The sequence below is a fragment of the Hyla sarda genome, unplaced genomic scaffold, assembly GCF_029499605.1.
Source record: "Hyla sarda isolate aHylSar1 unplaced genomic scaffold, aHylSar1.hap1 scaffold_2567, whole genome shotgun sequence".
Lineage (NCBI taxonomy): Eukaryota > Metazoa > Chordata > Amphibia > Anura > Hylidae > Hyla > Hyla sarda.
Window position 1 is genome coordinate 1 of NW_026609254.1, and position 24,295 is coordinate 24,295.

The window sequence follows — 24,295 nt, forward strand, 5'->3', positions numbered from 1 at the left end:
CACCCATGAGGACCACTCTCTCTCACCGGGGCCCCCAGCACTACTACTCCACCAGTAGACATCCCCACCCGGCCCCCACTTTACTGCACCTCCTCTCACCTGAGAAGCTCCATCAGTTGCTGCTGCTCAGACGTCTCCTTCAGAAAATGGATGAAATGTCTCAAGGCGACTTGTCTGGTCTTCAGCTCCCGGAAGAGGATGTCTGAGGGGTGAGAAGACGACAGCTGATGGCGGACAGCGGGCCGGCACCACCTCTGGGGGCAGCGGGCCATCACAGGGTAGATGACAAACAGTATACAGCAGTAAGGAAGGGCACAGGGAAGACATCCCAGGGAGGTGACCATGTGCTCGGCCCTTCTATATAGGTACTAGGGGCGCTCACCAGAACGTAGTGTCCTCTTCAGGAAGATCAGCACCTGTGATGGGAGAAGAGGGGTTAGTGCGGGGTCCTGTGGGGGGTGAGGGGAGGGTTCTGTCAAGTGAATTTCGTACCGCCGTGATCACGTTGCCGTCATGGAGTCGTACGGCCTCATCCAGGAGCTGCAGTTTGTCCTTCAGTGAGCGGAACCTCTCCATGGAGCACATCTGTGGGGACACAGATCAGGGTTACACACCACCCTGCAGGGGGTGATGCACAGCGGGCAGCCGGACCCCCACCATATGCCCCTCCCCGACTCTACCTTGCCTCTCTGCATCCTCCGCACTGACTCCTCGATGCTCCAGTCTCCGCTGTAATCCTGCAATAAAAGCGCAGAACGAGATGTGAGCAACGTCTATCACCCAGGACACAGCGACCCCCCCTCCTCCCACACCAGGACACCGCGACCCCCCCTCCTCCCACACCAGGACACCGCGACCCCCCCTCCTCCCACACCAGGACACCGCGACCCCCCCTCCTCCCACACCAGGACACCGCGACCCCCCCCCTCCTCCCACACCAGGACACCGCGACCCCCCCCTCCTCCCACACCAGGACACCGCGACCCCCCCTCCTCCCACACCAGGACACCGCGACCCCCCCTCCTCCCACACCAGGACACCGCGACCCCCCCCTCCTCCCACACCAGGACACCGCGACCCCCCCCCCTCCTCACCACACCAGGACACCGCGACCCCCCCTCCTCCCACACCAGGACACCGCGACCCCCCCTCCTCCCACACCAGGACACCGCGACCCCCCCTCCTCCCACACCAGGACACCGCGACCCCCCCCTCCTCCCACACCAGGACACCGCGACCCCCCCTCCTCCCACACCAGGACACCGCGACCCCCCCTCCTCCCACACCAGGACACCGCGACCCCCCCTTCCTCCCACACCAGGACACCGCGACCCCCCCCTCCTCCCACACCAGGACACCGCGACCCCCCCTCCTCCCACACCAGGACACCGCGACCACCCCCTCCTCCCACACCAGGACACCGCGACCCCCCCTCCTCCCACACCAGGACACCGCGACCCCCCCTCCTCCCACACCAGGACACCGCGACCCCCCCTCCTCCCACACCAGGGACACCGCGACCCCCACCCGCTCACTACCTGGTACTCAGGACTTGGGTTTGCGCAGTTCTGGAGCCACATATTTAATGTTTGTATCTAGAAAAGCTGAGAAGATAAAAGGTCAGAAGATTCCAGAAGAGTCGTTCGTCCCGTAACCACCACCTGAGCGTCCACATACCGTCCGAGAGGAGACTGGAGGCTGTCCGGCCTGGAGCGTCCTGCGGAGAGAAGAGCCGGGGGTCAGAGAAAGCCCCCCCCGATCGTACAGCAGGAACAACTCCCCCCCCCCAACACCATACATGGCAGAATCCCCCCCCCCCCCCCCCAACACCATACATGGCAGAATACCCCCCCCCCCCCAACACCATACATGGCAGAATACCCCCCCCCCCCCCCCAACACCATACATGGCAGAATACCCCCCCCCCCCAACACCATACATGGCAGAATCCCCCCCCCCAACACCATACATGGCAGAATCCCCCCCCAACACCATACATGGCAGAATCCCCCCCCCCCCCCAACACCATACATGGCAGAATCCCCCCCCCCCCTCCCCCAACACCATACATGGCAGAATCCCCCCCCCCCCCCAACCACCATACATGGCAGAATCCCCCCCCCCCCCCAACACCATACATGGCAGAATCCCCCCCCCCCAACACCATACATGGCAGAATCCCCCCCCCCCAACACCATACATGGCAGAATCCCCCCCCCCAACACCATACATGGCAGAATCCCCCCCCCCCAACACCATACATGGCAGAATCCCCCCCCCCCCAACACCATACATGGCAGAATCCCCCCCCCCCCCCCAACACCATACATGGCAGAATCCCCCCCCCCCCCAACACCATACATGGCAGAATCCCCCCCCCCCCCCCAACACCATACATGACAGAATCCCCCCCCCAACACCATACATGCAGGATTCCCCCCCCCCCCCACCATACATGACAGAATCCCCCCAACACCGTACATGACAGTATCACCCCAACACGGTACATGGCAGGATCCCCCCCCCAACACCATACATGGCAGAATCCCCCCCCCCCCCAACACCATACATGGCAGAATCCCCCCCCCCCCCAACACCATACATGGCAGAATCCCCCCCCCCCCCCCAACACCATACATGGCAGAATCCCCCCCCAACACCATACATGGCAGGATTCCCCCCCCCCCCACCATACATGACAGAATCCCCCCAAACACCATACATGACAGTATTACCCCAACACCGTACATGGCAGGATCCCCCCCCACCACCGTACATGGCAGAACCCCCCCCCCCCACCACCACCACCATACATGGCAGGATCCCCCACCCTGGACTGTATGGCAGGAACAAACGCAGCAGTAAGAATCCTTCCCCCACTGTACGGCAGGACCTAACCCCCCCATGACAGGACGTCCACTCACCTCTGAATAAGCTGCTAAAGCCACCAGGTCGGGGGAAGGAGTAGGACGAGATGTCCGCCGGCCGCGACTTGTCTGCAGCAAGACTCCTGGCCCCAGGGCCCCGGGAGTTGGCCGTCTCCTGGATGGACCAGATATACCTGAGAGACACAGAAGGTCACGTGATCAGCCAGCAGTGAGCATTGCCGATATATGGCGGTGACATTACTCACTTCCAACAGGTTCTCCACTCCAGGTGAACTTCTCCCACTCCTCCTCATCCTCCTCGTCCACAAAGGCCTTTATACTGTTCACTGCGCGCTTAGACTCCTTCAGCTGCAAGACAGGAGAGGGGGCACAACATTGAGCCGCCGGGGGGGGGACGAAGGGAGCCGAGCCACCGTCGCCGGGGGGGGGGGCTTGGATAAAGGGAGCCGAGCCACCCGCCGCCGGGGGGGGGGGTTGGGATAAAGGGAGCCGAGCCACCGCCGCCGGGGGGGGGGGGGGGATAAAGGGAGCCGAGCCACCGCCGCCGGGGAGGGGGGGGGGGCCTTGGGATAAAGGGAGCCGAGCCACCGCCGCCGGGGGGGGGGGGCTTGGGATAAAGGGAGCCGAGCCACCGCCGCCGGGGGGGATAAAGGGAGCCGAGCCACCGCCTGCCGGGGGGGGATAAAGGGAGCCGAGCCACCGCCGCCGGGGGGGGGATGAGGGGAGCCAGGCGGACCGGCGGGGGAGTTGCTCGGGCGCCGCGGACCGGCGGGGGAGTTGCTCGGGGCGCCCGCGGACCGGCGGGGAGTTGCTCGGAGCGCCGCGGACCGGCGGGGGAGTTGCTCGGGGACGCCGCGGACCGGCGGGGGAGTTGCTCGGGCGCCTGCGGACCGTCGGGGGAGTTGCTCGGAGCGCTCGCGGACCGGCGGGGGAGTTGCTCGGGCGCCGCGGACCGGCGGGGGAGTTGCTGCTCGGGCGCTCGCGGACCGGCGGGGGAGTTGCTCGTGGCGCCGCGGACCGGCGGGGGAGTTGCTCGGGAGCGCCGCGGACCGGCGGGGGAGTTGCTCGAGGGCGCCGCGGACCGGCGGGGGAGTTGCTCGGGCGCCGCGGACCGGACGGGGGAGTTGCTCGGAGCGCCGCGGACGGCGGGGGAGTTGCTCGGGCGCCGCGGACCGGCGGGGGAGTTGCGCGGGCGCCGCGGACCGGCGGGGGAGTTGCGCGGGAGCGCCCGCGGACCGGCGGGGGAGTTGCGCGGGCGCCGCGGACCGGCGGGGGAGTTGCTCGGAGCGCCGCGGACCGGCGGGGGAGTTCGCTCGGAGCGCCGCTGACTGTAGTGCTGATCACCTACCTGGGATAATCCGTCCTCGTCCTCATCCTCGAAGGTGAAGGCCTTACACTTGGAGCCATGCCAATAATCCTCCTCATCCGCCTTCAGCCGAGACATCTGCTCTGTGGAGAGAACCGGGCACCGTGGCGCCTCTCACCCGTCAGGAGGATGCGGGCACAGCTGGGAGACGTACTTCACACACAGTCATATTACGAACTACAGCTCCCAGCAGCCCCCGCAAACACTTCCTGCTTCTCAAACCAGTCACAAAACACGTGGCCGCCGTAGTCTAGGTAACAAACCCCTCGCACATGGTCTCCAGTATCATGGCCGCGACGGCGTAGAGAGCGTGATGACGTAGAAGGCAGGGCCAGAAAACCGGCTTCCAGGCTATTCTAGTAACTTCCACACTAAATATAAGAGACGGGGCGGAGCGCGGAGGAAAGACCGAGAGAGAGAGGATAGACCGGGGCCGAATATCAGAGCAGCCGCCGAGACCGGAGAACATCCCGCAGCCGCACATAGAATATCACCCAGCAGAGGCGGCGGGATGGCCAAGTGGGGAGAGGGGGATCCGCGCTGGATAGTGGAGCAGAGGGCGGACGCCACCAACGTGAACAACTGGCACTGGTGAGTATATACTATATATATATTAGACTGGGGAGTATATACTATATATATAAGACTGGGGAGTATATACTATATATATATTAGACTGGGGAGTATATACTATATATATTAGACTGGGGAGTATATACTATATATATTAGACTGGGGAGTATATACTATATATATTAGACTGGGGAGTATATACTATATATATTAGACTGGGGAGTATATACTATATATATATTAGACTGGGGAGTATATACTATATATATAAGACTGGGGAGTATATACTATATATATAAGACTGGGGAGTATATACTATATATATATATTAGACTGGGGAGTATATACTATATATATAAGACTGGGGAGTATATACTATATATATTAGACTGGGGAGTATATACTATATATATAAGACTGGGGAGTATATACTATATATATTAGACTGGGGAGTATATACTATATATATTAGACTGGGGAGTATATACTATATATATTAGACTGGGGAGTATATACTATATATATTAGACTGGGGAGTATATACTATATATATATATATATATTAGACTGGGGAGTATATACTATATATATATTAGACTGGGGAGTATATACTATATATATATATATATATATATATATATATATATATATATATATTAGATTGGGGAGTATATACTATATATATATTAGACTGGGGAGTATATACTATATATATATTAGACTGGGGAGTATATACTATATATATATATATTAGACTGGGGAGTATATACACTATGGGGTATCATTATTTGTGTATGGTAGAAGCATTTTACCCCTTTTCCCAAATTCTAAATTATGTGCAGAAGAGATAAATTTATCAATCAAGTGCAATGAGCTTCATAAATTGGGGGTAAATATAGTCATCTCCTAAATCCACTCTTTGGAAAATAGAATCAATGATTTAGAGCATCTCGCTACGTTAAGTCCAAGATGGTTTATATTTGCGCAAAAAAAACAGCTCTTGCGGCAAAATTTTTGGTGTAAAAAAAAAAAAAGTACGCAGTTAATAAATCCATGTGTACTATATATGCAGCTCCAAGGTGCCCCATATCACCACATCTGGAGGACATGCTCTACCAAAATGTGGGGGGAAAAAAATGCGCAAAAAAAGGGCTTGCGCAAAATTTTGCGCCAAAAATACACACAAAACAGGGGTAAAATCTTTGATACATGTCCCCCAATATATATATATATATTCAACTGATTTCCACTCCATAGAAACATTAGGTCTCTCAGTGACAAATACAAAAATACTGACCAATCGGGAACCTCTAAAATGTAACTTTTATTATCAAAAAATAGATAAAAAAATTGTGCGCAAAAAATATCAGAAATTTCATAAAAATAGCGCCAACAGTTCACACATTGGCGTTGAAGCCGCATTCACAAAGTCCAATACGCCACAGTTTCCTCCACTTGGAATTCATTGATTATATCGTGGTTCTCATTCCATATTACAGTCGTGCGCCAATTCACCAATGTCCGTCCTTATACACTTAGATTATTGTCCAACTGCGTTAGATGAACATCCAATCAATGTAATGAAACTGATTAATATGAATCAGTTATAAACGAGGTCGTCCATAAGTTACAAGCACTAATGAATGATTAATGGATAATATCTTCAGTGATCACAGTAAGGCTGCGTTCACACTACGTTTTCTCCCATACGGGAGCGCATACGGCAGGGGGGAGCTAAAACCTCGCGCTCCCGTATGTCATTCATTTCAATGGGCCGGCCGGAGTGAAACGTTCGGTCCGGTCGGCTCATTTTTGCGCCGTATGCGCTTTTACAACCGGACCTAAAACCGTGGTTGACCACAGTTTTAGGTCCGGTTGTAAAAGCGCATACGGCGCAAAAATGAGCCGACCGAACGTTTCACATTAATTCTTGATTAACCCCTCAATCACTGAACAGCATTGTATTACAGAGAGGGGCGGAGAGCTGTGTGTTGCCTCAGCTGCAGAAAGGTTTTCACAGGAGGGAGAAATATTTTATTTTTATTTTCTTCGGGCAAATTAGTGTCTTTGTTCCACAACTGGTCTGCTGGTTATACTAGTCTGTAGACGGTAAAATACCCAGCAGTCCATTCCTAATAGTCTGTAGACGGTAAAATACCCAGCAGTCCATTCCTAATAGTATTTGAGTCTTTTGCAATTTTGGGTTTAGTACACAGTGACTGTGAGCTGCGGCATTGTTGTGTAATGCTGGTGTTGTGGGCAAACATATTTATAATTTTTTTTGTACTGTAGCGAATTTTTCTGCCCTCGTAAGTGCTTACCACATACCTATATCTAAATTGTGTACCATTTTGTACCCGTTAATCTGTCAAGGGTCTATATACTGTGAAAGGACAATCAATAGTACACACCTGCTGCTGTTCTAGACAAATACTGTTTTAAGCGTAGTGAAGCGTATTGTACTTCCCTCATATACGCACTAAGTATGTCAGACAGAGGAGTGGCAGAGGCCTAAACTCATCAGGTAGACGTCGAAGCAGAGTAGGGGCATGTGGCAGCAGGAGTCAAAGCGAGAGGTCTGAGCTCCCGGTGTCAGCTAGCAGTTGGATCTCGACCAGCAACCCAGCAGCCGTGAATGATCGGTTCACTCTGTCATCCACTTCATCCCAAGTGGCATTAGACACCCCAGTCAACAGTTGGTGGGCTCCTCAGACTGAACCCTCATGCTGCTGCTGCTACCTCCAGGCTCTCTAATTGTGCCACCATATGGTCTCCTCATGCTGATACCTCCAGGCTCTCTCATTGTGCTGCTCTATGGTCTCCTCATGCTGATACCTCCAGGCTCTCTCATTGTGCTGCTCTATGGTCTCCTCATGCTGATACCTTCAGGCTCTCTCATTGTGCTGCTCTATGGTCTCCTCATGCTGATACCTTCAGGCTCTCTCATTGTGCCGCTCTATGGTCTCCTCACACTGATGCTACCACCTTCAGGCTCTCTCATTGTGCTGCTCTATGGTCTCCTCATACTGATGCTACCACCTTCAGGCTCTCTTTGTGCTGCTCTATGGTCTCCTCATGCTGATACCTTCAGGCTCTCTCATTGTGCTGCTCTATGGTCTCCTCGTGCTGCTCTATGGTCTCCTCATGCTGATACCTCCAGGCTCTCTCATTGTGCTGCTCTATGGTCTCCTCATGCTGATACCTTCAGGCTCTCTCATTGTGCTGCTCTATGGTCTCCTCATGCTGATACCTTCAGGCTCTCTCATTGTGCTGCTCTATGGTCTCCTCATGCTGATACCTTCAGGCTCTCTCATTGTGCCGCTCTATGGTCTCCTCATACTGATGCTACCACCTTCAGGCTCTCTCATTGTGCTGCTCTATGGTCTCCTCATACTGATGCTACCACCTTCAGGCTCTCTTTGTGCTGCTCTATGGTCTCCTCATGCTGACGATACCTCCAGGCTCTCTCATTGTGCTGCTCTATGGTCTCCTCATGCTGATGCTACCACCTCCAGGCTCTGTCATTGTGCTAGGTGAGGACTTCCAGGGAGCGGTGGGTTTCAGCGGCGCTGACCAGGGATGGACACATCAGATGGGTAAACAATGCAACGCGTTACACGGCGCTTGTGTGGTTTCATCAGGCATGACAATCAAGGTAAGGAGGGATTTTAAATCTATGAACTGCAGCGGCTTTTGCGGAGCCAGAGACCGCCGCCGCTGCCCGCTTCTCTCCCCCGCCTGTCCTGGGGTCCTCCCTAGTCCAACCACCACCGCTGCTGCCCCATTGCCTCCCCCATCCCCAGTTTTATATTACGGTGGCCCGGGGTCCATGCTACTTCTTGTTCCGGCGGCGTCCTGAGCTGTCTCTGTGCGCACTGACGGTGACGTTGCGTTGAGGACAGCACTCATCATTGCGCTGCGCAGGACGTCGCAGGAGCCAGAAGTAGCGTGGACCTGGGAACAGGTAATTATAAAACCGGGGATGGGGGAGGCAATGGGGCGGCTGTGGTGGTCTCTGGCTCGGGGAGGCGGGGCATTACCGGCATATCGGCTAGGTAATTGCTGATACAGATAATGTCCAAAATCGGGAATATCGGCCAAACCAATAATCGGTCAATCCCTAGTGTATATATTGAAAAATAAAATTTCCAATCATATATAGTATATAAATTATAACAATATGGCAAAAAATAAAATAATAAAATAACATATATAACCAATTTCATATTAAACGGGATATGTGTGTGGGAGACGCTCATATATATGCGCAAGAAGAACCATTGATTGTTCTATTCATCTACAACAATTATTTTATGTTTTTCTTTGTTTCCATAACTGGTATAGACCCAATTATGTCTGGAGGTAAAGATCAAATATATTAGAACATGTGATATCTTCCTTTATTATACTGAAATAGAGGTAGAATTGCGCACTAACACGCCCATCAGCTCACACACCATCCATATGAGCATTAAAAACGGATATTACGGATTATTATGAGAAACCCAGGAAAAGGAAAAAGAGAAAATCAAACAAAAACGATAATAACGGCTCATGTTAAAATTATATAGAACGCTGTAGTCTAAATGAGAAAAAACCGCATGGAAAACGCTGAATATAGACTACAGCTTTCTGTATCATTTTAACATGAGCCTTTTATTATCGCTTTTGTTTGATTTTTTTCCTGGGTTCCTCTTTCCTCGTGTTTTTTATAATATCGGTAAGGTGCATGCACACCACGTTTTCACTGTACGGGTGCCGGATCCGGTTGGAGGAGGGGGAAACCGTGCGCTCCTGTAGCCCCAGTTGGACCGGCGCTGAAATCCATTGACTTTAATGAACTGACTGGAGTCACCGTTTTACTCCAGTCGGCTCATTTTTGACATCCGGTTTTCTGACCTCCTCCCTAAGATGTAGCGTTACATGTGGTCCCCAGCGCTGCGCCGCCTTCTGATTTATTGGTTTACTTTAATATTCTCTGATCATTCATGGATCCTCATCATTATCGTTTGTGGTTGGCAGTGAGAGCTCGTTCCAAGATGGCCCTTTATCCCTACACTATGACACGTATTAGTATCGGTATCGTAGCGCGTAGTACTCCGTACTGAGCATCACTCCGTAGCACAGATTGTCTGCACCCTCCGAGCAGAATACTTACCTGTCAGTTCATTATTTTGTATTGATCGCGCTCTATACTGCGGTATAATCTTGCCCTGGCCTATGCATATATCACTGCTCACGCCCTCGTGATTACGTCTAACGAGGGGGCGGGGCTAAGCACGCTTTAACCCGCGGATGTGACGTCAGACGCCACTTCCTTGCTGGAACCCGGGAGTGAGCCGGCAACCTCTGGCTCCCTGCAGGTTGTCTCGCAATTATTATTTTTTTCCTGTGAATCTCCAAAACCGCGGGTAACATAGACCGGTCACCGTACAGATCTATAGGTAGCTTTCTTTTCACAGGGCATCATTGTGAACAGGACTTTGTTTTTTCTTTTTAGGTGGACTCTTTGTCGCTGCTGAACCTTAGCCTTGGGACATATATACATTTTTCTCCCTATAGGACTTCTACATCATACAATACATGTCCATATCAGCCTGAATAAAAAATATAACATATAAATATATATTAATAATATTTCACTCCACAGTTCGCTCACGGCGTGAAATAAGACATCACTTTGCACTAATTACGGGAGGGCCACTGCTTCTTTTTGGATATATCTATATTGGACCTCTTACCAAGGTTTACAACAGGAGGCGCCCCTACACCTAGAACATGACAGATTATCAGTTGTTTCACACGTCTTGTTCTGTATATAATTCCACATGTGATCATTCAGAGTTTTGATGCCTTCAGTGCAAATCTACAATATTCATAGTCAGGGAAATAACGAAAACTCTGAATGAGAAGGTGGACAAACTATTGGTCTGTACTGTGTGTGTGTGTGTATATGTATATACCGTATTTATCGGCGTATAACACGCACTTTTTAGGCTAACATTTTTAGCCTAAAGTCTATGTGCGTGTTATACGCCGATACACCCCCAGGAAAGGCAGGGGGAGAGAGGCCGTCGCTGCCCGCTTCTCTCCCCCTGCCTTCCCTGGGGTCTAGAGCCCTGCTGCCGCCCCTTCTCTCACCCTGGCTATCGGCGCCGCTGCCCGTTCTGTCCCCCTGACTATCGGTACCGGCGCCCCATTGCCGGTGCCGACAGCCAGGGGGAGAGAAGGGGCAGCGGCACCCATTGCCGGCGCCGCTGCCCCGTTGCCTCCCCCCATCCCCGGTGGCATAATTACCTGTTGCCGGGGTCGGGTCCGCGCTGCTTCAGGCCTCCGGCGTGCGTCCCCTTCGTCGTTGCTATGCGCTGCGCTGCACGGCGCGGCGCAATGACGAGTGACGTCACTCCGTCTCGCAGTGCATAGCAACGACGCAGGGGACGCGCGCCGGAGGCCTGAAGCAGCGCGGACCCGGCAACAGGTAATTATGCCACCGGGGATGGGGGGGGGGGGAGGGCAGCGGCGCCGGCAATGGGTGCCGCTGCCCCTTCTCTCCTCCTTGCTATCAGCGCCGGCAATGGGGCGCCGGTACTGATAGTCAGGGGGAGAGAACAGGCAGCGGTGCCGATAGCCAGGGTGAGAGAAGGGCCGGCAGCAGGGCTCTAGACCCCAGGAAAGGCAGGGGGAGAGAAGCGGGCAGCGACAGCCTCTCTCCCCCTGCCTTTCCTGGGGGTATATCGGGGTATACACACGCGCACCCTCATTTTACCATGGATATTTGGGTAAACTTTTTTTACCCAAATATCCTTGGTAAAATGAGGGTGCGTGTTATAGGCCGGTGCGTGGTATACCCCGATAAATACGGTATATTTATTTATATTGTGACGAACCGTCTTGGGGATTAGCTCTGGGATCGTTCTGGTCACTTGCCACGGGACACGTTCCTCACAATAACACCACAGACCACAGTTCCGCATACAAATCGGGCACCTCTCAGCTTTATTTCCACAGGTTGCAGGTAAAACAAAACATAAACAGGAACAAAATAAAGTCCTAGAGCGTCTGGTCACTGACTACACATATCAGCATGCCCTGACTATTAACTCCTGTTACTCACAGTTCACACCACTTCTTGGACCACTCACAGATTCCAGCTGCGTGCTTCCTCAACAGGGTCCAAGTGTCTCCCCCTCTAACAGCAGCATACTGTATCCAAGGGAGACCCCAACTATTCTGTTACTTTTCCTTTTAAACCCACTTCCCCTTCCTGATACCTCATTAATCAGGACACAGGTGGAGCATTCTCCAGAGTTGGCAAGGGAAATACACCCTTTCCTTTCCACACTGCCACAAAATATATATATATACACACACACACACTACGGCACAGCAACTTTTGGAGAATGTGTATTTTTTCTCTCTTATAGGTTCCATGCAATCTTTGTCCACTTCTATGCAAATCTATCTATATGAAATCTGGGCAATTTATCTTGCTGGTCCTTGTAGTTACTGTGATCTTATTAAATTTGACAAATGCATTTATAGTGTACCTCCCTGATGATGCCGCCAGTACTGGTGGCAGAAACGCATTGGTGGTACTAGCGATATTGTTACGTTTTATCAGTAATCTTGTGCGTGGCTGGGCCCAGCCATACCTGGTTAGCGTGCAAATATAAATTTTGTTAATTTTTGCCATCGAAAAAATATTAATATTTATACCAGTTTTTTCATTTTATACTTTTGGCCACTAGGGGTCACTCTTCTATGCCTGGTCTGCAAGCAGCATCCTATGCTTTTCATAGTAAGTATACAGCTTTTAGGACTAATGCTGAAGGGCTCTGGTCCTTCCACCGGAAGTTCAGTCCTCTCAGCTCAGGACTCTCTCCCAGCCTGTGTGCTACAAGCCTCTCATATAACAGCCAGTCACCTCCCCCTGCCCCTCACCACACGTTATCTTATACATTGTATTATCTCACTGTACTCCCTGCTCTGTGCCCCCCCCCCCGACATTTATCTTAATCACTGCCTCTGTAATTGCTCCCTCAGTCCCTGGTTCTCAGCATTGACTTTTTAGTGCAGAGAGACACAGGAGAGAGAGAGAGACAGAGGCTGCCATCCCTCACCTGTACTTAGTCTGTATGCACAGACTGTTGTTGGCTGTCTGGGCATGCTGGGAGTTGTAGTTTTGCAACAGCTGGAGGTACCCTGGTTGGGAAACACTGCTGCAGAGGGAGAGCAGCATACAGGAAGACTGGCAGAAGCAGAGTCCCAGCCAAGCTTCATGTGACATCATACCTGCCGGGACCCGCCTCCTTCCACCCCTCAGAAAGTCAGTTCCTGAGCTAATGAAGAGGGATAAAAAAAAAGGTATTTCCACTGCGTTTTAAACCTCAATAAACACAGGGATAGGCATAGTTAGAGAAGGGGACAGATGGGGAGGGGGGATCAGGGAAAGTTTAGATGATGACAGGTACTCTCTAAGTTTTATAGCACATCCGGAGCGCCTCCTCTCTTTGGCAATATCAAGTGGCTTACCACAGACCTTTTCTGCGTTTATAGATTCTGCGCACGGTTTTCCCTTCCTCCAGCCGGACCCGGCACCCGTACAGTGAAAATGTGTGCCTGCACCCTAATATCCATTTTTAATGCTCATATGGATGGTGTTTGAGCTGATGGGCGTGTTAGTGCGCAATTCTACCTCTATTGATGTTAATTTCAGTATAATAAAGGAAGATATCACTTGTTCTAATATATTTGATCTTTACCTCCAGACATAATTGGGTCTATACCAGTTATGGAAACAAAAAGAAACATAAATAATTGTTGTAGATGAATAGAACAATCAATGGTTCTTCTTGCGCATATATATGAGCGTCTCCCACACACATATTCCGTTTAATATGAAATTGGTTATATACTATATATGATTGGAAATTTTATTTTTTAATATAAACATATGGATATATGTTGTTCATAAAGCTTGATCATTAATTCTATTTTAAATATTAAGATGCAATGCAGGTTCTGAAAGAGTTAAAACTGCTCTGTATATAAGATCCCTCCTTACCTTAATTGTCATGCCTGATGCCAGCGCGGTGTATAAAATAAATTTCTTTCTACCGATCTGATGTGTCCATCCCTGGTCAGCACCGCAGAAATCCACCGGTCCCTGGAAGTCCTCACCTGGTATGGCTAGTTTGGTTGGGGAGGCTGCAGACCGGGCCTTTCACTCACTTACACTGACCATTGTGGGGGGGGGGGGGGGGGGGGGGTGTTCACACAACCGCCTGTGGTAAGATTTCCTCCAAATTACCATTGATCTTACCCTGGCGGTTTTACGCTATGGCGCGCTCACTTTCTCCTTTTATAGCTTATTGTGCTGCCATGGATACTGCAACACATAATTAAGGTGCTGGTCCCCAGTTTCAGAAATTCCACTGCATTAGGATCACTTTCAGGACTCCTGATGCTTCTGCTGCCACCTCCAGGCTCTCATTCAGCCACTATATGGTCTCCTCATGCTTCAGCCACCTCCAGACTGTCATTCAGCCACTATATGGTCTCCTCATGCTTCAGCCACCTCCAGGCTGTGTCATTCAGACACTATATGGTTTACTGATGCTGCTGGGCCTAAAAAGTTTTATGGTATCACTAGCTACCATAAATCTTCAATTTAAAATTTCAAAATTCACCTTTTAATCTTAGGGATTGTCAAGCCCTAGTGTCTCCTCATGCTGCTGCCAACTCCAGGCTCTGTCATTGTGCCGCTCTGTGGCAGTGATTCTAATAGCGATGCCGGTAATCTGCATGTTATTCTGAATAACAGTATTATTTCATTACCCCAGAACACTCCATATGCGTTTTAGGACACAGCAAAGTGTTCTATACCCCTATAGAGGCTGTACGTAGGCTAGAAATAGCTGTTTTTAATATAGATTCGCCACAAATAAATTCAACCCAAATCACATTTTTTTTCAGAAAATTTGGCTAATCGTCCGAATCAAATTTTTCAAAAGATCTCTCATCTCGAACAATAATAATGTCTCCTATTATTTTTTTTTAAAATAAAATAAAACCTATGAATATTGGGATCATCGTAACTGTATGGACTATAGAATAAAGATAAGGGGTCGTTTTTACCAAAAAGTGCACTGCGTAGATATGGAAGCCCCCAAAATGGTGGGTGTTTTTGTTCAATTTTGTCCCACAAATAACTTAAATTATTTCACCACAAAATCTCCAGCAAAAACAAAAATAAAATAGTCATTATAAACCCACTAAAAAAACGTATATGGGTCGGTCTGTAGGTGTGAGTGTTCTGATTATTAGAAGGCGAGAAGGAAAGACGTGCGCAAATGAGAAAACCAGAGTCCTAAGGGGTTAATGGTTGCAGCCCTAGTGAAGTGTTGTGTACCTTGAGTTGTCGGCCATTTTTCCTATAACATTTATAATGTTTACACCAGAGTTTCCCAACCAGGGAGCCTCTAACTGTCCAGGCATGCTGGGATTTGTAGTTTGTAAGAATGTTTTATAATTAACCCCCTCACCCCCACCAGTGACTGATCAGTGGGAAAGTCCAAGCTGTGAGGTCATTCATCCCAGTGACCTCTACATCCACTCCCCCAGGGAGCCCCATCATTTGAGAGCCGTGCACGCTCCCATCAGCTGAGTGTCCGGGAGCACCAAGGATTATAGGTGTATGTAAAGTGTGCGCCACGGTTACTGCAGGAGATCTTCTCACCACGGTTGAGCGCCATTTAGAGACGTGTGCAACCCCCTACCCCCAAAGAAGTGTGTGCGCCCACAGAGACGTGTGCGTGTGACTGGGGGACTACAGAGGCCAGAAGAGACAAACCATCCCCCGTGCACAGACAACAAGCGGAGGGGAGAGCAGCAGCTGGGGTGAGAGGATATTATAGACCACATCCCCAAAGGATGAGAGTGTCTGCGGGTGCCCCTCACACGTAAATTTGCATAAGGGGTACCCGCGGACGAAAGGTGTGTGCTTACCTTTATACTAATGTGATACTTGTGTTATTATTCCCCCTCCTCCATCTTTATCCCCTTGTGTTATTATTCCTCCTCCTCCATCTTTATCCCCCTGTGTTATTCCCCCTCCTCCATCTTTATCCCCTTGTGTTATTATTCCTCCTCCATCTTTATCCCCCTGTGTTATTATTCCTCCTCCATCTTTATCCCCTTGTGTTATTATTCCTCCTCCATCTTTATCCCTTTGTGTTATTATTCCTCCTCCTCCATCTTTATCCCCCTGTGTTATTATTCCTCCTCCATCTTTATCCCCCTGTGTTATTCCTCCTCCTCCATCTTTATCCCCTTGTGTTATTATTCCTCCTCCTCCATCTTTATCCCCTTGTGTTATTATTCCTCCTCCATCTTTATCCCCCTGTGTTATTCCTCCTCCTCCATCTTTATCCCCTTGTGTTATTATTCCTCCTCCTCCATCTTTATCCCCTTGTGTTATTATTCCTCCTCCTCCATCTTTATCTCTTTGTGTTATTATTCCTCCTCCTCCATCTTTATCCCCTTGTGTTATTATTCCTCCTCCTCCATCTTTATCCCCTTGTGTTATTATTCCTCCTCCATCTTTATCCCCCTGTGTTATTATTCCTCCTCCATCTTTATCCCCTTGTGTTATTATTCCCCCTCCTCCATCTTTATCCCCCTGTGTTATTATTCCTCCTCCATCTTTATCCCCCTGTGTTATTCCTCCTCCTCCATCTTTATCCCCTTGTGTTATTATTCCTCCTCCTCCATCTTTATCCCCTTGTGTTATTATTCCTCCTCCTCCATCTTTATCCCCTTGTGTTATTATTCCCTCCTCCATCTTTATCCCCTTGTGTTGTTATTCCCTCCTCCATCTTTATCCCCTTGTTGTTATTATTATTCCTCCTCCTCCATCTTTATCCCCTTGTGTTATTATTATTCCTCCTCCTCCTTTATCCCCTTGTGTTATTATTCCTCCTCCTCCATCTTTATCCCCTTGTGTTATTATTCCTCCTCCTCCTCCATCTTTATCCCCTTGTGTTATTATTCCTCCTCCATCTTTATCCCCTTGTGTTATTATTCCTCCTCCTCCTCCATCTTTATCCCCTTGTGTTATTATTCCTCCTCCTCAATCTTTATTATTCCTCCTCCTCCATCTTTATCCCTTCTGTTATTCCTCCTCCTCCATCTTTATCTCCTTGTGTTATTATTCCTCCTCCATCTTTATTCCCTTGTGTTATTATTATTCCTCCTCCTCCATCTTTATCCCCTTGTGTTATTATTATTCCTCCTCCTCCATCTTTATCCCCTTGTGTTATTATTATTCCTCCTCCTCCATCTTTATCCCCTTGTGTTATTATTCCTCCTCCTCCATCTTTATCCCCTTGTTATTATTCCCCCTCCTCCATCTTTATCCCCTTGTGTTATTATTCCTCCTCCTCCATCTTTATCCCCTTGTGTTATTATTCCCTCCTCCATCTTTATCCCCTTGTGTTATTATTCCTCCTCCTCCATCTTTATCCCCTTGTGTTGTTATTCCCTCCTCCATCTTTATCCCCTTGTGTTATTATTCTTCCTCCTCCTCCATCTTTATCTCCTTGTGTTATTATTCCTCCTCCATCTTTATCCCCTTGTGTTATTATTCCTCCTCCTCCATCTTTATCCCCTTGTGTTATTATTCCTCCTCCTCCATCTTTATCCCCTTGTGTTATTATTCCTCCTCCTCCATCTTTATCCCCTTGTGTTATTATTCCTCCTCCTCCATCTTTATCCCTTCTGTTATTCCTCCTCCTCCATCTTTATCTCCTTGTGTTATTATTCCTCCTCCATCTTTATCCCCTTGTGTTATTATTCCTCCTCCTCCATCTTTATCCCCTTGTGTTATTATTATTCCTCCTCCTCCATCTTTATCCCCTTGTTATTATTCCTCCTCCTCCTCCATCTTTATCCCCTTGTGTTATTATTCCTCCTCCTCCTCCATCTTTATCCCCTTGTGTTATTATTCCTCCTCCTCAATCTTTGTTATTATTCCTCCTCCTCCATCTTTATCCCTTCTGTTATTCCTCCTCCTCCATCTTTATCTCCTTGTGTTATTATTCCTCCTCCATCTTTATCTCCTTGTGTTATTATTCCTCCTCCATCTTTATCTCCTTGTGTTATTATTCCTCCTCCTCCATCTTTATCCCCCTGTGTTATTCCTCCTCCTCCATCTTTATCCCCTTGTGTTATTATTATTCCTCCTCCTCCATCTTTATCCCCTTGTGTTATTATTATTCCTCCTCCTCCATCTTTATCCCGTTATTATTATTCCTCCTCCTCCATCTTTATCCCCTTGTTATTATTCCTCCTCCTCCTCCATCTTTATCCCCTTGTGTTATTATTATTCCTCCTCCTCCATCTTTATCCCCCTGTGTTATTCCTCCTCCTCCATCTTTATCCCCTTGTGTTATTATTATTCCTCCTCCATCTTTATCCCCTTGTGTTATTATTCCTCCTCCATCTTTATCCCCTTGTGTTATTATTCCTCCTCCTCCTCCATCTTTATCCCCTTGTGTTATTCCTCCTCCTCCATCTTTATCCCCTTGTGTTATTCCTCCTCCTCCATCTTTATCCCCTTGTGTTATTCCTCCTCCTCCATCTTTATCCCCTTGTGTTATTATTCCTCCTCCATCTTTATCCCCTTGTGTTATTATTCCTCCTCCTCCATCTTTATCCCCTTGTGTTATTATTCCTCCTCCTCCATCTTTATCTCTTTGTGTTATTATTCCTCCTCCTCCATCTTTATCTCCTTGTGTTATTATTCCTCCTCCATCTTTATCCCCTTGTGTTATTATTCCTCCTCCTCAATCTTTGTTTTTATTCCTCCTCCTCCTCAATCTTTATCCCCCTTTGTTTTATATCCCCCCCCCCCGATCCCCATGGGCTAATATATATAATTTTTTTTCATACAAACACCCTCCCTCCCTCCGTCCCAGACACATTTTTTATTTTTTACCTTCCCCGGCCTCCTGCGGTCCAGTGTTGCCTGTTTGTTTGTGCAGCGCGTCCCATTCGACGGGGACGTATTGATGTCCGACGTCCTCCTGCGCTGTGCGGCACCTCTGCTCAACGTCAGGGGAGGTCACACGTCTCCCTGGCAACCACGCAGCTCATTTACAGTAGCTCCAGCCGCACTACTGCACAGAGCTGCCGCGGCCATTTTCAGCTATACACTGACAAATACTGACCAATGCATGGCCGGTATGTCAGCACATTGGTGGCATACCCCTAGGGGTACGTGTACCACCGGTTGAGAAGCCCTGCTATTGAGGGTCACATGGTGGAGCGCCCCCTATCTTCACTGCTGTGACTGGGCTCAATGTGTGTCTTTATGTGTCCCTGAGGTCTTGTGTAAGTAAGTGCCCCCCATGCTGACGTCTCCTGCCTTCTACCCACAGGACAGAACGAGACGCCACGGCCTGGTCCACGGATAAGCTGAAGGAGCTGTTCATGGCGGTCAGTGTGCAGGGGGAGGAGGGGCGCTGCGAGGTGACGGAGGTCAGCAAGCTGGATGGGGAGGCGTCAATCAACAACCGCAAGGGCAAACTCATCTTCTTCTATGAGTGGGACGTGAAGCTGAACTGGACGGGTGAGTGGGGGGCGCGGAGCCCGACTGCTAGAAGACCACCCAGGGTGCCCACCTCTGCACATGTGACTATAAAGGATCTCCCTGTCAGGGGTCCCCAACCAATGGGAGACTTCTCCTTAGATGACTGTGTGTCACATGACTGCCGGGTGCTCTGGGTGTGTGTCACATGACTGCCGTGTGTGTGTGTCACATGACTGCCGGGTGCTCTGTGTGTGTGTGTGTGTCGCATGATTACCGGGCGCTCTGTGTGTGTGTCACATGATTACCGGGCGCTCTGTGTGTGTGTCACATGATTGCCGGGCGCTCTGTGTGTGTGTGTGTGTGTGTGTCACATGATTGCCGGGCGCTCTGTGTGTGTGTGTGTCACATGATTGCCGGGCGCTCTGTGTGTGTGTGTGTCACATGATTGCTGGGCGCTGTGTGTGTGTGTGTGTGTGTGTGTGTGTGTCACATGATTGCCGGGCTCCTCGATTTGTCGTTACACTTTTTTTTTTTTTTTTTTTTTCTTTCAGGACATTCCACATCGGGGGTGAAGTACAAAGGTCATGTGGAGATCCCGAACCTCTCAGACGAGAATGACCCCAGTGAGGTTGAGGTGAGCACCGCGCCATTTTCTGTCATTGCTGTTATAAAGGGTCTATGGGGCGGCAGCCAACACTGTGTAGAGTGGTAGTCCAGGGCGCCTCCAGCTGTTGCAATGATCTCCTGTAGGGTCCAGCTGTCACCACTAGACTGAGCTCCGGCTGAAGGATGCAGAGTGGGCGCCCGCAGTGATCTGATACCAGGGTGAACAGGTTTTATATAGCGCTGGCAGTGACATCACAGTCCAGAGTGTCACATGTAGGTGTATAATGACGCCCTTGAAATAGTGGAGCGGGGGTGACTGATGGAGCTGGGGAGGATGGGGGTGGATGAGTATGGGGGATTTCGGGGAGCCTCTGTATAATTGCGCTGACTCTGACCTGTCTGAGAGGACCGTGCGGGTCGACACGATGTCAGTCAGCACATGGCTCAGAAGACCACTCAGATTTTGATCCCTGGAGAAATGTCACCATATATTGTAAATGAATATTTTAATTGTGGGTCTGAATACCTGCTATATCTATTAGAATGCCCCTGTGGCCTCAGGTCAAACCATAAATCAGCAGAGACAGAGATGAAATAAACCTAATAAAAATATGAGCTCCACATTGTCTCCAGATACCACAGTGGGGATCCTGGTGGTTTGAGGGTTTCCACTAGATGTAGTACCTGTGGGGAACTATACTCTGCTGTGCCACGGGGAGATCTATTGGATCTTCTGACCCCCCCCCCATGGCCTAAATGTTTTGGCACCCAGGTAAAAATTTGTATTAAAGGGGTACTCCTGTGGAAACCTTTTTTTTTTTATTTATTTTTTTAAATCCACTGGTGCCAGAAAGTTAAACAGATTGGTAAATTACTTCTATTAAAAAATCTTAATCCTTCCAGTACTTTTTAGGGGCTGTATACTAAAGAGAAAAAAAAATGCATTTCGTGTGATGTCATGACCACAGGGCTCTCTGCTGACTTCTGCTGTCCATTTTAGGAACTGTCCAGAGCAGGAGAAAATCCCCATAGCAAACATATGCTGCTCTGGACAGTTCCTAAAATGAACAGCAGAGGTCAGCAGAGAGCACTGTGGTTGTGACATCAGAAGAAATGCATTTCTTTTTTGGATTTCTCTCTAGTATACAGTCCCTAAAAAGTACTGGAAGGATTACGTTTTTTTTTAATAGAAGTAATTTACAAATCTGTTTTAACTTTTTAGCACCACGGCAGTACCCCTTTAATGTGCATAAAGAAGCCAAGGAAAGATGGAAAAATCTCAAAAAGGCATCAAATTACAGATTAGACATTCTTATAATATGTCACCAAAAGTTACATTTTATTTCCATCATTTACACTTTCAAAATAACAGAAAACAAAAAAAAATGGCGTCTGCAAAAGTTTGGGCACCCTGCAGAATTTATAGCATGCACTGCCCCCTTTACAAAGCTGAGATAGGCCAGTGTCATGGATTCTTCTCAATCATCATCTGGGAAGACCACGTGATGTCAATCTCAAAGGTTTTAAATGCCCAGACCCATCTGACCTTGCCCCAACAATCAGCACCACGGGTTCTTCTAAGCAGTTGTCTAGAAATCTGAAACTGAAAATAGTTGACGCTCACAAAGCTGGAGAAGGCTATAAGAAGATAGCAAAACGTTTTCAGATGTCAATATCCTCTGTTTGGAATGTAATTAAGAAATGGCAGTCATCAGGAACAGTGGAAGTTAAAACAAGATCTGGAAGACCAAGAAAAATATCAGACAGAACAGCTCGCAGGATTGTGAGAAAAACAATTCAAAACCCATGTTTGACTGCACAATCCCTCCAGAAAGATCTGGCAGACACTGGAGTTGTGGTACACTATTCCACTATAAAGAGATACTTGTACAATTATGGTCTTCATGGAAGAGTCATCAGAAGAAAACCTCTTCTACGTCCTCACCACAAAAATCAGCGTTTGAACTTTGCAAATGAACATATAGACAAGCCTGATGCATTTTGGAAACAAGTTCTGTGGACCGATGAGGTTAAAATTGAACTTTTTGGCTGGAATGAGCAAAGGTATGTTTGGAGAAGGGGGAACAGAATTTAATGAAAAGAACCTCTGTCCAACTGTTAAGCATGGGGGTGGATCAATCATGCTTTAGGGTTGTATTGCAGCCATTGGCACAGGGAACATCTCACGAGTAGAAGGAAAAATGGATTCAATAAAATTTCAGCAAATTTTGGATGCTAACTTGATGCCATCTGTGAAAAAGCTGAAGTTAAAGAAAGGATGGCTTCTACAAATGGATAATGATCCTAAACACACCTTCAAATCCACGGGGGATTACATCAAGAGGCGTAAACTGAAGGTTTTACCATGGCCTTCACAATCTCCTGACCTCAACATAATTGAAAATCTATGGATAGACCTTAAAAGAGCAGTGTGTGACAGACAGCCCAGAAATCGCAAAGAACTGGAAGACTTTTGTAAGGAAGAATGGGCAAGGATACCTCAAACAAGAATTGAAAGACTCTTGGCTGGCTACAAAAAGTGTTTACAAGCTGTGATACTTGCCAAAGGGGACAGTACAAGATATTAACTCTGCAGGGTGCCCAAACTTTTGCAGACGCCATTTTTTTTGTTTTCTGTTATGAAAGTGTAAATGATGGAAATAAAATGTAACTTTTGGTGACATATTATAAGAATGTCTAATCTGTAATTTGATGCCTTTTGGAGATTTTTCCATCTTTCCTTGGCTTCTTTATGCACATTAACACTAATTGTTACCTGGGGGGCCCAAACTTTTGATCCCCACTGTATGTCTATTCACACATCAACTTTTTTTAGTTGGTGCGGGGTAAATTGATATCATATTTGGTTATTATTTCATTACATTCTAGTCTATATCTCAGCCCATGTATCAAATACTATCCATATTATACATTATTTATAAATCTTAATATTAATCATTTCTATAGGAGAGATTATTTAGTGTCTGGAACGCATGTTCACGGTAGCCTGTGCGCTCTTTATTCCCTCCCCCTGTTTTCTATCGCTACACTTCCGCATTTTGCGTGCCATGGCTGAAGCGAGGATGGTTCACTCTGTAACCAGAAGAATTCCCTCGGTGAAATCATGAAACCGGAAATGTTAGCGTCTGGAAACGCCGGTAGTTATCGTATCAATAGTGAACCGGATGTGATGTCCCGGCAGGATGCGATTATTTTTATCTATTTGTGCTGAGGGGGGGGGGGGGGGGGCTCTGCCATATCCCCAGAAACGTGTTGTTACTGTCGTCATATTGTTTTATACAAGTAGTTTAAATCCTGTTTCTACACGCACTGGGATTGTTACTTATTATGAGAAAACTGTAAGACACGAGTGGTTGAGTGACCGCTGACCTGGGGGTGCTGGAGCCCCCCACTGGAGGGAGTTACCATCTTTAAGTGCCGCGTTCACTTATTGTTATAGTTGCACTCTGAGCGCTGGTCGTTTATTTTGGGTATACTTCATTTTATACCTGGATGTACAGTGGTCCCTCAAGTTACAATATTAATTGGTTCCGGGACGACCATTGTATGTTGAGACCAGAACTCTATGGAAACCTGGTAATTGGTTCTGAAGCCACCAAAATGTCATCCAAAAATAGGAAAAAGTGAGGATTAAAGAAAAATAAGTAGATAACTAATATAGATAAAGCAAATCCTTACATATAAAAGTAAGAAAGATCTGCTGGGAGCTGTAATCACTGTCTATTTCAGTGTTCAAAAAACCAGGGTGCCTCCAGCTGTTGCAAAACTACAACTCCCAGCATGCCCGGACAGTCAAAGGCTGTCCGGGCATGCTGGGAGTTGTAGTTTTGCAACAGCTGGAGGCATCCTCTTTGGGAAACACTGGTCTATGTAAAGGACAGAAGTTTCTTCAGGGTCCTGTACAGTACACAGTGTCCTAAAAAGAAAATAGAGCCGCCCTCACCTGGTGTTCAAAGGAGCAGCTAATCCTGGTACAGGTAAAGAGTACAGAACATGTAATACCTCCCTGTACTGTAGGGGGCGCTACCAGACACCAGTCAGTGCACACACTTCAGTAATACAGGTAAAGAGTACAGAACATGTAATACCTCCCTGTACTGTAGGGGGCGCTACCAGACACCAGTCAGTGCACACACTTCAGTAATACAGGTAAAGAGTACAGAACATGTAATACCTCCCTGTACTGTAGGGGGCGCTACCAGACACCAGTCAGTGCATACACTTCAGTAATACAGGTAAAGAGTACAGAAC

The 24,295-nt window shown here is 48.5% G+C and overlaps 2 protein-coding genes across 2 annotated transcripts; one reads left to right on the forward strand and one right to left on the reverse strand.

The window, feature by feature from the left end:
* Positions 1–88: 88 nt before the first annotated feature.
* Positions 89–4,504, reverse strand: VIPAS39 (VPS33B interacting protein, apical-basolateral polarity regulator, spe-39 homolog). The gene is made up of 7 exons (XM_056553191.1): positions 4,237–4,504; positions 3,134–3,236; positions 2,925–3,061; positions 681–773; positions 493–585; positions 383–416; positions 89–202 (listed from the first exon to the last, which is right to left on the reverse strand). Exons 1-7 carry the CDS (start codon positions 4,330–4,332, stop codon positions 96–98), a joined length of 663 nt encoding a protein of 220 aa, XP_056409166.1. The 5' UTR covers positions 4,333–4,504; the 3' UTR covers positions 89–95.
* Positions 4,505–4,578: 74 nt separating this feature from the next.
* Positions 4,579–20,129, forward strand: AHSA1 (activator of HSP90 ATPase activity 1). The gene is made up of 3 exons (XM_056553192.1): positions 4,579–4,845; positions 19,266–19,456; positions 19,969–20,129. The coding sequence occupies exons 1-3, from the start codon at positions 4,766–4,768 to the stop codon at positions 20,127–20,129; spliced, it is 432 nt and encodes a 143-aa protein (XP_056409167.1). The 5' UTR covers positions 4,579–4,765.
* The last annotated feature ends 4,166 nt before the right edge of the window (positions 20,130–24,295 follow it).

Excerpts from the sequence above, each read along its gene's own strand:
- VIPAS39 (XM_056553191.1), bottom strand. The coding sequence starts at position 4,332 with ATGTCTCGGCTGAAGGCGGATGAGGAGGATTATTGGCATGGCTCCAAG. Across the intron at positions 774-2,924 it reads CTTTAGCAGCTTATTCAGAG|ACGTTGCTCACATCTCGTTC; the intron begins GTGAGTGGACGT and ends CCTGGGTGATAG. Across the intron at positions 586-680 it reads GGAGGATGCAGAGAGGCAAG|ATGTGCTCCATGGAGAGGTT; the intron begins GTAGAGTCGGGG and ends GTGTCCCCACAG.
- AHSA1 (XM_056553192.1), top strand. The coding sequence starts at position 4,766 with ATGGCCAAGTGGGGAGAGGGGGATCCGCGCTGGATAGTGGAGCAGAGG. Across the intron at positions 4,846-19,265 it reads AACGTGAACAACTGGCACTG|GACAGAACGAGACGCCACGG; the intron begins GTGAGTATATAC and ends TTCTACCCACAG. Across the intron at positions 19,457-19,968 it reads CGTGAAGCTGAACTGGACGG|GACATTCCACATCGGGGGTG; the intron begins GTGAGTGGGGGG and ends TTTTTCTTTCAG.